Source organism: Biomphalaria glabrata, chromosome 10, assembly GCF_947242115.1.
Source record: "Biomphalaria glabrata chromosome 10, xgBioGlab47.1, whole genome shotgun sequence".
NCBI lineage: Eukaryota > Metazoa > Mollusca > Gastropoda > Planorbidae > Biomphalaria > Biomphalaria glabrata.
In genome coordinates, this window is record NC_074720.1 from 13,820,870 (window position 1) to 13,836,203 (window position 15,334).

General features: G+C 35.3%; 1 protein-coding gene across 1 annotated transcript in view; it reads right to left on the minus strand.

The window, feature by feature from the left end:
• Window positions 1-1,330: 1,330 nt before the first annotated feature.
• The window catches only part of LOC129921607 (dentin sialophosphoprotein-like), a 36,068-nt gene continuing 22,064 nt past the window's right edge, over window positions 1,331-15,334 (minus strand). Inside the window, exons 8-10 of the mRNA XM_056044080.1 lie at window positions 13,857-13,923; window positions 7,817-7,965; window positions 1,331-4,127 (exon numbers count right to left, since the gene is read on the minus strand). Coding sequence (XP_055900055.1) covers window positions 3,872-4,127; window positions 7,817-7,965; window positions 13,857-13,923 — 472 coding nt within the window. The 3' untranslated portion in view covers window positions 1,331-3,871. The remainder of the gene's footprint in view (window positions 4,128-7,816; window positions 7,966-13,856; window positions 13,924-15,334) is intronic.

Below are 15,334 nucleotides of genomic sequence, written 5' to 3' on the forward strand. Positions count from 1 at the left end.
ATTAGTGGGAGTGGCTACTGATGGTGCCACAACTATGGTTGACAGAAAAGTTTCTAGAGGTCAAATGGAACCGAGTCTCTGTGGTCTCGTTGAACTATTCACCAACAAAATGTATGGACCATGTGATGATGATCTTGTTCAGATTGAACAATATTCGTCGTTTCTAAAATCTATCTGCGGCCAAAGTGCCAAATGCCCGATCAGAGCTAAAACTGAAACGGATAGACTTACAAACTAGACATCCTTGCTTGATACATTTCAAGTGATGCAGACTATCGATTTCTACTCCGTGTTTCTTACATAATAATTGACTTAATCCTGTGCTCTCTCATGTGAGCATAGGGCCGCAACCGCGCCCCCCCCCCCCCCCGAACTCGGTTCTGAACAGTTATCTTCAGCTGCTCCCAATAATTACTAGGACTTATTAGTGAGACAAACTTGTTCAGTGATGAATCGTGTGAAGCCGATGCTACGTAATCGTATCGTCTCTTAGATGAACATCTAGACTTCTAGATTCAGTTCTTCGACTTGGCGTCTCAACTATGCAGCCGGATATTTAAAAGTAGTTTAGAATAAACTTCTCATGAATTAATGCAAATACTAGATTCATGGGTTTCTAATAAAAATTGGTTTATTGTATACTTCTCTTTTTTTTTCCCTTTTTATTCATGTGGCACGCGACTCGAGTGTCGAATATTAAAATGGCCCGACGTCCGAGTGAGGTTGAGCATCACTGCTCTATAGGATCAGGGCCCCGCATATGACACTCGCCCAGGGCCCCGCGCTCTGCTAAGGCCGCCTCTGACTATATTTAAGTAGATCCATTATTCTAGTCCAGACAAATACTGTTTTTTAATGTTTCCAAGTCTGGATCTATATCACCACCTAGAATTTTCTATACTTATGCATGGACTTAACCAGGATGTTTTTCGGGGGGGGGGGGGGGGGAGAGGGGAAGGGGGGAATCGATTAAGTAAAGTACCCCTTTCAGACGATATATGGGACAGATGAGAAAAATGTCATATGATTCTATGGCCAATGGTTGACGAGGTAGTCATATGGCCAGCACAACAACCAACCGTCCTTACTTTCCCCAATTGGGTTTTAGGGCTTAGCTAGGGGATCATATAATTAACCAGGTTCCCCACCTCAACAGGCTAACGAATCATTTACAGAACAACAGCTAATCAAGTCACATGATAACCAAATTGAAAATAAGTGTTTAACAAAGTTCTCGCTGACACACGAGGGTTTGCAGACCACAGTTTGAGAACCGCTGTTCTAGTATGTAAATGTCAAGCAAACAAAGAAATTTTTAGAAAAGTTAGAGTTTGATTTAGAATAATTTATTGGTCATTCGCTTTGCCATTACAAAGAATCCATGTGAAAAAAAATGTTCAATGTTCTGATGTTCAGTTTATTAAACAGAGTATACAGGACCCACTTATTAGCTCTAGTAGTTTTTGTTTTGTTTAAGCCTTTTATCAAACTTGTGAATTTGCATATTCTTTCAAAAGAGAATGCTTGACATAGGAACTGCCTTCTATATCACTATGACATAGACCATTAGAATTAGGTATCTAAACAATGGGACATAGTTGGGAAAAGTTCTTTTTGTGTCAAATCATAAATTCTCACACTATTTCATGTCTGGATGACATCTAAAACAGCAAAAGTACATTTATTTTACGAGTATAAAAGACATATACTGATAATATACTGTACTATCATTCCAAGAATTTGAGACAATGTAAAAAAAACAACTTTTAACAATTTTTTTTCCCTATCTTTTTTTATTCAATATCAAACATGGAATATAAATATAAATCACAAAACACTTCTTCAGTTGAAACAATGTAACAACATGTTGATAAAATGAAAAGAATACATCACATTGTGTGTTGAATGAGTTCAAAGGCACACAGAAACAAAAAAGTCAATTAAAAAGATGTGCACTATTTGTGTCCAATGTCATTGTATTATAAATCTCAAACTTTCAGTAAGATGCCAGGGAGTTGTTGAAGGTTTCACACCTATCTTACATATGGCTGAATATTATTTGTATACTATAAGTCATTAATTTAAAGTTGGTAGAGACAATTTGCATAACTAAATTTAAAAAAAAAAAAAAGTGTCAAAAAAACTTCACTCATAAAAATAGCCACATATATGTTCTTGTGGAATCATGGGTGATTGTTTATAAAATATAAAAAAATACTACTGTATTAAAATTGAAGAGCACATGAAAACTTGATACTAAACAATGAATAGCTAAAAGAAAATAAATTCTGTTAGTCTTCTTGATTAACTGAAATCAAAGACTTGAGTTTAGAGAATACAGCAAACACCAAAAACTAAAATTATGGCAGATGAACATATTAAAAAAAAAAAAAAAATCAAAAATATTTTTAGTAATTTAATGATGAATATAGTTGTTATTTCTAAAGCGAACACTTATCTTTACAGTACCTGGTATAACACAACTTACCATCACTTCCATCATATTATGTCCTATCTTGAATATCCAAGAGCAAATTAAATAAAATGTTTGTATTGGTTTTCAATTAACAATGATTCTCATTCTAACAACAAATTCAAACAAAACTTTAAAAAAAAAATTATGACTAATGGATCTAATGAATCAAAAAGGGCAAAAAATAATTTGACATTTACAAGGAAGAACAAGCATCCTGGAATGACTTTGACAAAAAGTTTCATCATATTATTAGTTACCTCCCTTATTTTTGAGTTTCACAAGTTCCTCATCCTCAAAAACATTTTTACAAAACAAAAACAAAAATGCAGATAATACTAGTTATAGGCCAGGGGGTAACATGCCTAAGTTCTCCACACAGTTGATAGAGTATTGACAAAATTAACAAAATATATCACATTCCTTTTTTTTTTTGTAAATAACATTAGAAAATAACTTTATACTACTTCTTGGCTGATAAGAACTCAAAAGTTACAGAGAATACAAAATGGTATTTGTGTTATGGGATATGACATAAATTAACAGCTGTGCAGCAGCAAGTAATATGGCTTCAAAGTGTTTACTTTCTGAAATTGAAATACAATATGGCTTTGGTGGGTAGGCTACTAAATTTAACAATAGAAAATATTACCCTAAAGCATACTTGTACTGTACAACTTGGATAATGAATATACTTTCAATTAACTACAGAGATCTATGTCAATAAGGTTTACAACACACGATGTTGTAGAAGGCAATGATATGTCTACTGTATTATACTAACACATATCACATTGGGGGACACTTGCACTAGAGTTACTAGTACATGAGCACGCCTAAGATGATGGTATCAGAATTGCAAGTAGAGTGCCACTATCTGTAGCAGGCCATTATGAAAAATACAATTAAAATAGAATGATAGGAACCACTGAGTAATAGTCCAGATAAAAATTGGGTTATGTTTTTTCTAATTTTTCTCACAGAACAAAGAAATATTTTCTCTCAAACATCAAGAGAAACTTTTAACTAGCTTGATTAATTCTTCTTTCAAATAGTACTGAGCAAAAGGGTGATAGCATAAACATATTATGTTAGCTACAGGAAAGAACAAAAGTCATTGACTAAAAGGTCAACATGAAATTAAAACAAAACAAATTAACATTTAGACCATTGAAAAAAAAAATGTTTATAGAAAACCTTAAAAATGGAAACTATCCAACAAAAAACTGATGCCTTGATGACTGCAAATTATGTAACAGCATCTGAACAAAACAAGTCAATATTATATATATAAATGAAAGGTGATTTTAAATTTTACAAGATATTCAATAATTAGCATATGTGCTATTAAAAGTTATATAAAATCTATATAAGCAGTTTACTGTATGGTGATGGTCTTTAAATAGAATCTGCACCTCGACCTTTTTTTGCCTGCCTGCTTTCATCAATAAGAGTATAAAGTTCTTCCCTGTCAGCATCATTTTTAATTGTTCCAATCCAGTAATTCTCACAACTGCTCAAAGTAGGGGCCAAAGTTTTTTCCACCAAAGCTTCATGAAGGACAAACTCAAGGAATGGTTTCTTAAGGTGTTCGTATCCCAGTTCTCCAAGTGACTTCAGAATGCGAGTGATACGTAGATAGTTGTGAGTGTGACTGCAAAGAGAAAACAAAAGGCTTACTGCATGGACTGAATTATTAATTTGTAGTATGATTAGGTGAGCTTTAGCAAGTAGTACGCATCCATGGGCTTGATTAGTCCTTCAAGAACTTGAACTTTTTTTACAGTGACACATACTTTCAATGTGACACACACACAATTAACTGGAGAACTCTTTGCTTCATGAGCACATAAAAAAATGTATTGACAATAATGATGATAATATACCATTGTGGGAAGCGTGGCTTGGCTTCCTATGAAGGGGCTTGAGGTTCGACACCTGACTCAAGCAGAGTTTTGTTTACTGAGCTGCCTAAAGGCCTAAAGTTTTAAATTTATGTATGAAAAATTTTTAGTTAATTAGTTAATAAAAATCTGTTAAAAATTTATAGATGAACTTTGGTCCCAAATCAACTCTGTCTTAAATTTTAGCAGCCAGCCCTACTTCCCAGATGAAACAAAAAATATGAAAGATTAATTATACTGACACTTGCTGCTTTACAATACTTTCTACTACACATAAGAAATAACACCTTGACTATGGAGCTACAATGAAATACTTTCCTACACCTAAGAAATAACACCTTGACTTGATACTCTATAGAGCTACAATGAAATACTTTCCTACACCTAAGAAATAAGACCTTGACGATACTCTATGGAGCTACAATGAAATACTTTCCTACACCTAAGAAATAAGACCTTGACTTAATACTCTATGGAATAAATGAAATACTTTCCCGCACCTAAGAAATAACACCTTGACGTAATACTCTATGGGGCTATGGTGAATAACTGTACAAGAGCTACAACTACTTTATACATAGTTATTAGTCAAACTTGTACTCCTTTGTCCACTCATGTTATCCATGTTAGGGCTCATACTTTAAACTTTTCATGCTTTTAGTTTCCTGCTAAATTCAATGATTATCATATCAAAAGTTCACAAGTAAAATTTAGCAATGTTCAGTACAGTTCTACAAGGTTACTATTTGACCTGTGACACATTTAAAATGTGCATCAAAATCACTCTGCTTTGTACTTTCAAATAAACAAAATAATAGTAAAATCATGTTTTCTATCAAATAAAACTACTCACATTTTGAATAAGGCACATATAGACAAACTTTGGTAAATGAAACTAATTTATAGAAAAGTCCTGGTTATTTTGAAAAGAAAAAAACGAAACAAAAATCCCCAAACTAGTATCATTCAACAATTTCAACCAAATGTATCTATTCTTCAAATCTATCACAATGCCATCATATTGAATAACTTATCACTCAACTGTATAAAGATATTTCCACAATCAAGAGGTTTCAATAGCCTGTTATAGAATATAGTAATAAATTTGTCATCTAGTAAGGCAGGTAATTTTGGGGAGAGATAGTACTGAGAATGTGTCAATTGATAAACAATCACAATCACTTGCGATTTCACTTTTAAATTCTTAAAACATCAGGTTGTATGAGTCCAAATTCTTTAAAGAGAAAATACAAATCTCTGACAATGGAAATAAAACTGGCTTTAATGCACACAAACAAAGAGAAAAATACTTAAGGAGCATGAGCATAAATAAAATATGAAATACTCTCTTGTTGTTTGAAGACTTCACAAGCACAGCTAGTGTATTAAATCCATATCTATTCCCCTTATGCTGAAGTGCTATTCAAACTCATTTAATTCAAAGTCATTTCCTTTTCCCTACCACTTCAAATTAAGTAGATATTAAACTGTATTTGCATTCAACTACCCATGCAATATGTATCAAGTTAAAGGGAAACTCCGATGGTTTTTCAAATTTGAGTTATTGACATATTTAAATTCTGCGTAAAAAGTTGTAATAGTAAACATTTTACCATTTTTTATTTAAATGCTTAGAAACATTTATATTTAATAAATTAGTCAGTAAATTCTTGACATCTAAAAAAAACAGGGTTCTATGAGATTTTGTTTTAAGCTAGTTCATACGTCACTTCCCTCAACAATACTGAAAGAGAAACTAGATTTGACCAATCGTATCACTTCATTCTTACAGTAGCTGTTAGGCTTAGTGACGGCCTAGTCCAGAGCTATGATACAGTTATATATATATTGTTACGAATCTCACTATCCAGGCTCTCTGCAAACTGCACCATACACCACCAACTTAAAGAACTTGACAACTCAGGGCTCCAAAGTAACGTAACACTTTAATAGTTGAATAAGTAACAGCCAATACTGTACAATTGGCAACACGTACACTGTACAATATCTCTCTTGTTAATAGCCGTTCCGCCGTATCGACTCTTGCACTGGCCTCTCCGTCTCGTTCCGGGCTTGCACTGGGTTCAACAGTTCAGGACTGACTTCACACACTAGGCTCGTTGTGTCGGACTCGATCGCAGACCAAGATCAAGACGCCAGCCGTCTCAACTGTACTTGACAGTACTCCGCACTGAACCGTCGTAATGCTCCGTACAGAACCACACCGCTGAACTGTGCTGTAGTCGACCGGACTGTAGTGGACCTTCTGTCGTAAACCTCCTTTCTGAACCTTCTGTCGTGAACCTTGCTGTATTGAGCCCCTTTTCTCAACCGTCTTGACTGCGTCGCCTCCGCTCTTATATAGGGTCCTTACTGGCCTTCTCGAACCGGACAGAACGCCGCTTGACGTTTCTAGGTGGTCAGATGACTACAACTCTCGTGACACTCCTGAGCTCTGTTCACGACGTCGAACCTTCCCGGACCGCCGTCGATCCTTCCCGAACCGCCGTGTTGACACTTGTCTCAGCTGACCGTCGTAACTCGTCACGGTTGACCGCTCCTCTAGCGCTGGCCTAGGGCGATTTGCGTCGGCTGACTACACACACACCACTACCCCTCTCTGTGCCACCAAGTTTATAACAATATATACATGTATAGATAGATCTAAAAGCATTAGGATAATCAACTTGAGAAAAAGAGTAACATTTTCATCCAAGCCTCTCTCTGTCCCAAGATCGTGTGTCTAACTGATTCGAACCAACTGGTCAGTGTAAGGCTAGTCGAGACTACGTGTAGTCGGTCATGACAAGACAACCAAGCGATAGTGTTTGTTGTGTGTTGAGTTGTCTGGCAAGAAAATACACACTGCCGTGGTTAGTCAAGCATGTAAATCTACTTTTAATAGGCATTTTTACTTTGCTTACAAGATCCTAGATCTAATTATATAGACCAAGATATATTTCTTTTACGAGAATGTAAACTGAGCTGTATGGTCTCCTGTTATACAATAAGTCAATAGATTAAAACACATTTGTGACGTCACATAGAAACCCGGTGAAAGTCTGACTGTTTTGGATGCGCAGGAAAATTACGTTGGAAAAACATCAAATACTAAGTTATTATTGCAAAGAAAAAAAAAAAGAATCATATATTCATTATCTGTAAATCAAAATACATATTATATCAAAAATTGTCAAAACCATCGAAGTTTCTCTTTAACAAGTGAAAGCATATAGTGACAGTAGTCTTACTGGTTTACAACAGAAATCTTACCAGTCCAAAACAGCTGTCTTAACAGCAGTGTAAATAGTCTTCAACAGGACTTACTTGTCTACAACAATAATTCTACTATTCTCCAACAGCAGTCTTACTAGTCTGCAAGACTATTTTTACCAGTCTCAAAAAATGTCCTGCTAGTTTAAGTCAGCAGTCTACTTACTAAGTCAAATTTTCAAAGCACTCCCGATGGTTTTTAGCTCTTTGAATTGTTCCTCTTTCCTCATCTACTAGTTTCATGCCATAGAAGCCAAGCATCATCTTGTAGGATTTCAAAACACGAGCCTTAGCTACAGAGTTTTTCTGGATGGCCTGCAATCAGAAATAATAAGCCTTAGCTGCAGGGTTTTTCTGGATGGCCTGCAATCAGAAATAATAAGCCTTAGCTACAGGGTTTTTCTGGATGGCCTGCAATCAGAAATAATAAGCCTTAGCTACAGGGTTTTTCTGGATGGCCTGCAATCAGAAATAATACGTCTTAGCTGAAGGGTTTCCTATGATGTCCTGCAATAAGAAATAATAAGTCTCAGTGTCACAGATGCCATTATAGATTTATTTGTATATTTCACATTTAAAAGCTTATGTATAAATAGAAATATAAACCCTTGACTGAGCCTCAGGAATTACCCCACAAATCTAGACCCTTGACAGCACCTCAGGTTTTACCCAAGACGTAATTATGATGTTACAAATCTATTGGTTGATTTGAAAATAAATAAAGATTTTTTTTAAAAAGAGTTAGCGCCAGAGAATTGACGAGAGTAGAAAGAACGCCAGTCGATAAAATAATTTCCTAGTAGACAATCACGTTTCTAAGTGCTCTGATTTAAAGCCTTTGTAATATTATTTATGCTTGTTGATCTGTAACTTGTACATAAGCTGTACTTACGTTTTATATTTAAATAAAGTTCCAGAGTTGTGTTTTAACAAAGAATCTCTTATTGTGCATTCCTAGATCGTCATTTATTCAACTATTTTAATTCAAGTAAAATCCCTGGCATCACAACACATCGTGACATCTTGCATGTTGTGACATATCTGGCACTCTCCGACTAATAAAAGTTTATGGACAACTTCTAACGAAATTTATTCAAGATCTAGGACCAATTTCTAAACTCTTCAAAGGAACTTCATTCTTATTTAACGGAGGACAGAATTTCTGTGTTTAACAGGTCAGTTGGTTATCGATAATTCTTTTATAAAGATTTTCGTTAGAGTTACGTCTAACTCACGAAATCTATTATTATATGTAATTGGCAAAAGGAATAAGACCAATATACATAATAACTGGCATTATTAAAAGACCAGTAAAGCAAATAACTGGCAATAAAAAAGACCAGTAAAGTAAATAACTGGCATTATAAAGAAGACCAGTAAATAATCATTTGTCTGGCACAAAGTAAACAGAAGACCAGATTTAACCAACTGTTAAACCAGTAAAAAGTACTCGGCTCAATAGATCTATATATTCAATCATACGACTCCAGTAACTACAAGTTTACTGTCAAGCATTATTAGCAAATTGAGGCTTCAAGAACTTTGTCACTATATTATTATTATATCTGAGATAAAGCCAAAATCCAGATATTGAACATTTTGCTCCAATACAAGAAACTAACAAAAAAATTAAATATGGCTTCCGGTTCTAGAACACAACGACTCTTCGAATTGATAGAATTAGCCAAAGAAAAGCAAATTCCAAAGCCAGACCAGTGGGCAGAGAAACAAGAAGAGAAAGAATATCAAGAGCAAGAATCTGAAAAACAAAGGCAAGAATATGAAAAACAAAGGCAAGAATCTGAAAAACGCATGCAATTAGAAGAAAAAAAATTACAAGACGCCGAAAAACAAAGGCAAGAAGCTGAAAAACAAAGGCAAGACGCCGAAAAGCAAAGGCAACATGAAAAAGAAAAAATGGAATTCGAAAAACAAAAGAAAGAAAATAAAGAAAGCATTCCAACTCAAGGTCACTCAAATATGTTTGACAAATACAGGCTAATGAACAAAATATCGGCTTTCAACGAAAACATTGACAATATGGACTCGTATCTCATAAGATTTGAAGAAATAGCTACAACATCCGGTCTACCTGAAGCACATTGGTCGAGCTCACTCCTCACCCTTTTGACTGGCAAAGCTGTCAACATTTGCTCACAACTGTCCATCAATGAACGCAGCACTTACTCTGATATCAAGGAAGCTCTACTGCGCCAATACGGAGCAACTTCAGCCAACTATAGAAAGAAATTCTATAATGAAAGGCCACAGCAAAATGATGATCCTCAAATTTTTGTAGCTAATATGTCAATGTGGTTTGATAGATGGGTATCCATGGCCAAAATAGAAGAAAGTTACCAAGCTCTTCGTCAACATATTATTATCGACAACATTACCCATGCTCACTCAGAAGATATTCAATCCTACATTATAGAGAGAAATCCTACTGATATCCAGACATTAACCAAGATCATTAGACAATATAAAGCAGCCTATCCGAACAAGTCAGTCAAACCATCTGTTGAAGAAAATTTTGTCTGCTTTGCTCAAGACAAAAATGCAAGATATAAGTCAGATGACAAAATCAAATGCAACAAATGTCATAAACTAGGGCATTTCACGTCTCAATGCCGCAGCAGAACCACAGAATGTTCATATTGCCATAAAAAGGGTCACCAAACTCATGAATGTTGGAAAAAACAGGCAGTCTCCAAAAATCAAAATTTTGATAGACCCACATCACCAACTCAAAGATACAGCAATAGAGAGCAATACAATCTCAACAAAGCACCTGGAAACAATAAACCAGAAACATAGTCATATCTGCATGTGAAAAAGCAAATGAAGCCACAGCCATAGCAAACTCCAATACCAGAATGAGAGTCAATAGAAACAGAACACTGAAACAATTTGAACCAGGAGATCAAGTATGTCTGTTACTACCAGACAAAAGCAACAGACTATTCATGAAATGGCAAGGTCCATTCTCCGTACTCAGAAAGATAACAGATGTTGACTATGAGATAGACATACACAACAAAAAGAAAATCTATCAAGTCAACATGTTACAAAATTATAACACAATAACAGAAGGTTCCACAAGCCCAGAACAAAATGAAAGAGCCATATCATGTCTTGCACTCATACCAGAAGAAGATGAAAACGACACGTCTGAATTTGACGACATCAATATGCCACAAACAACTACCAAACAAACTGAATTTTGGCAAGACATCAAACTCAATTCAATGACACCGCAAAAGCAGAAAGAACTGACAACCATTCTCAAAGAAAATTCAGACATATTTACAGATGTTCCAGGCAAAACGTCAATTGCGGAACACAATATAATACTTACTGATTCCAAGCCTAAAAAAGCAAGACCTTACCCATTACCAGTACACTACAGAGACTTTCTTAAACAAGAAATTAACCAACTATTAGAGCAAGGAATCATTGAACATTCCAACTCTCCATATGCTGCACCAATAGTTCTTGTCAAACGGAAGCAAACAAAACTCCAAGAATGTGTGTCGACTTCAGACAGTTGAATAAAATAACCCAACTCGACTCATATCCTATGCCAAATCCTGAAGATCTTATGACCAAATTTTCAGAGGCAAAGTTCTTCACCAAAATAGACCTGTCCAGAGGTTATTACCAAATACCAGTCAGACAAGAATGCAAACAGTTTACGGCATTCACCACAGCTTATGGACTATTCCATTTCAACTTCATGCCATTTGGTCTAGTCAACGCCAGCAGCACCTTTAATAGAGCCATTCACAGCATACTAGGCAATCGCTCTGACACAGTGTCATATATATAGATGACGTTTGCATATTCCATAAGACATGGAACGAACATATCAAAGGACTACAAGAAGTTTTCAGCATACTGAAACATAATGGTTTTACCATAAAGCCTAGTAAGGTAGAACTAGCCATGTCAGAAATATCCTTCCTGGGTTATAAAGTCAGCTACAATTCGCTGAGACCACAAGAGAACATTATTCAACGCATACTAGACATCTAAGTCCCCACCAGTAAAAAGCAAGTGAGAAGTATTTTGGGTCTGTGTAATTTCTACAGACATTTCATACCAGGTTACACAGCACTCATAGCTCCATTGATTGAACTCACTAAGAAAGGACAGCCAACGAAGATTCCATGGTCTACAAAGTTACATACCACTATTGAGAACATTAAAGCTGAATTCTCAAGAGACACTATTCTCAAACTTCCGAATCCAGAGAAGCAATTTTACCTCGCCACAGATGCTTCATCTTCAGCTATAGGTGCATGCCTAATGCAGAAATACCAAGACACTTCACAGAAATGCCAAGAGACTTTGCACCCAGTATTTTTCATCAGCAGGAAGTTGTCACCAGCTGAAACCAGATACTCAACCATCGAACGTGAACGTCTAGCCATCGTATGGGCCATAGCCAAGTTCTCCAGATATCTACTAGGTGCTCATTTCACACTCCTAACTGATCATGCACCACTAGCATTTCTGAACTCAAAGAAGTTAGCGAACAGTCGTTTAACTCGTTGGAGTCTACAACTCACAGACTACCACTTTGAGGTCAAGACAATTCCTGGACGTGAGAATGTCTTCGCTGACACACTTTCCAGATGTATTTAATTCTTTACATAATTGTGTATATATTTTTCTTCCACAGGTGTAGTATATCAGTTTTGTATTGTCATATTTTAATTTCATCATAAAGCACCATGAAGAGAAGTAACTTATTCAATTCAAGATTTAATTTATTCAAGTATTATGCTTTGTACAACTTTTGATATTGTTCATGACAAGCATTGTCTCGTTTTCATAACCACTTGAATAGTGAAACAGGTGTTCAAAGTCATCAATAATTTTGTTCTCATATACCTGACACTGCATTTACATTTTTTGTATTGTTATCTCCAAGTTGACTTTATTTTTCAGAGCATTGTCATGTTACCTCAACCATTTTTCTATAATTTCATGTATGGTATTTTGTGTATATTTAAATAATTTTAATACATATGAGCATTTCTATTACCATACAAATGCTAAATGGAGGGGGGGGGGGGTAATATGTCACAGATGCCATTATAGATTTATTTGTATATTTCACATTTAAAAGCTTATGTGTAAATAGAAATATAAACCCTTGACTGAGCCTCAGGAATTACCCCACAAATCTAGACCCTTGACAGCACCTCAGGTTTTACCCAAGACGTAATTATGATGTTGCAAATCTATTGGTTGATTTGAAAATAAATAAAGATTTTTTTTTAAAAGAGTTAGCGCCAGAGAATTGACGAGAGTAGAAAGAACGCCAGTCGATAAAATAATTTCCTAGTAGACAGTCACGTTTCTAAGTGCTCTGATTTAAAGCCTTTGTAATATTATTTATACTTGTTGATCTGTAACTTGTACATAAGCTGTACTTACGTTTTATATTTAAATAAAGTTCCAGAGTTGTGTTTTAACAAAGAATCTCTTATTGTGCATTCCTAGATCGTCATTTATTCAACTATTTTAATTCAAGTAAAATCCCCGGCATCACAACACATTGTGACACGTGTGTGTTGTGACACTCAGCTATAGGGTGTCAATGGCCCGCAATCAGAAATAATATGTCTTTAGAAATACAAAGTAAGTGAACTTGTGTGTAGTTCATTACTTCCACTCCAGAAGAGATTATGTCAAATCTATGCAAATGACACAAAGAAAAGTCTACACAAACAGTGGTCAATGAAAATATTATGCTCAAACTGGAATCAAATTAAAATCCCCTAATTTTTTACTTTGACAAATAAATATAAATATATGGTTATGCTGTGTTTAATGATGGCTTCTTTGAAAAATCTTTTTACTACAAGTTTAAATATTTCAAACAGATAGAGTAGTTTCCCTTTGAAACTTTGTAGCCCGTGGTGAAAAGAACTTCAAGTTGTAATGTTACTGTGGCCAAAGGTTAATGAAGTGGCTCAGCATAATGGCCAACTAAGTTTACTTTTCTCAACTAAGTTAAGTATCCAATATACCCAGAGTGACTTAAAAACCTAAAATAACAATTCCAGCCATCAGCAGGCTTAAAACTGCCATTATTTGTAACTCATGACATAACATTCTAGACTATTTAAAAAATTGGTCACACACATGAATATTTAAGAATGTAAAACAAAAAATCATTATATGTTTTCCATTACCTCTGCTTCATGTAACTGTAATGGCTGTGCTAGACTGTTCATACCTTCTTCACGAATGGGAAAAATCCTGTAGAAATAAAGAGTTGATAAAGAATCTTTTTAATACAGACTCATAGCAGTGTACAAATTGTACCAAGCCTGTAGATACAAAGCCTTGGTGCTTAAGCTCCAGATGTTAATAAGCTTTTTTGATTTAATGAGAACTAACCTTAAGGTACAAATTCAGTCAAGTTCAGTAAATCGTACTCACCTTGTTACACTAAATCTAATCAAGCTTAAGCAAGTGTCTATCATCACAAGCAAGGAATTTTCTTCTGTCACAACATTTACATAAGACAATTTTCTCTTGTCAATCATAGCATTTACACAACACAACTTTCTCCTGTCAATCATAACATTTACACAACACAAGACAACTTTCTCCTGTTAATCATAACATTTACACAAGAAAACTTTCTCCTGACAATTACAACATTTACACAAGACAACATTTTTGCCTGAAAAAAAAATCACATTTAAAAGTTTTCAATGCTAAGTTTTTGTCTCCCTCTTTCATATCTTGACCCAAAAATACCAACAATAGAATTTAGACAAAGAGCTTCCCATTTTTAGCAGATTATAATAAATACACTTTATCATTTAAATATATCTTTTAAAAAAAAATGGTTTGTAATTTTTTTTTTTAAATGAACAAAGTTTGTAAGTGCTGCATGGGTCATGCTGAATAGTGTATAGTTGCCCGGGCAAGGCTTCTCAGCCTCACCGTGGTGCTCGGGTGGAAAGGGTCGTTAGAAGAGATGATTAGGCCAATAGGGAAGCAAAAAAAGACACCCCCCCCCCATTGGGTGCATAAGGACCAAGTCCTATGCACTGGTGGGGATGGAAGTAAGCCCCAACAAACATGTCACTATCCAAACACCATTCCTCAAAGGACTGTTTTAAGGCGAACACCTGCACGGCTGATGTGGTACAGAGAAGGAATATGGGGGAGTTTCCCTGATGTGCTCAGCCATTGGCCTCACTTCTAATTCGAGTACCTAGGGATATGAGCCATCCGTAATAGGTATGTAAAAGTTTACATCTGCTTGGATCTTTCTCAGACAGTTTATTCAGACAGGCAGATGGAGACAAGCTTCCTTAGGCCTGAGTTTCAAAAGTCATAGATTCAACTCTTATGAGAAAGAAGAAGATACCTTCAGTTGCAATAATACATTAAACGCATAAACAAGAATAATAGTATGTTTGAATATCGATATAAAATTGACATACATAGATTAAGCCAAACTAGTAATATGAACTAATCCAGCTGAACCAATCCAGTATTACTAGAGAGCAGTTTATAGTTTCTGACCTAATTCTAGTTGTACTAGTCATTGCTAGAACACACATCCAAATGTCAGAAGTTAATTTTTGTCCGTTCTTTTCTTAGGGTAGAACAAACTAGTGAATGACATCATTGCTCATAGCTATTAGTTTGT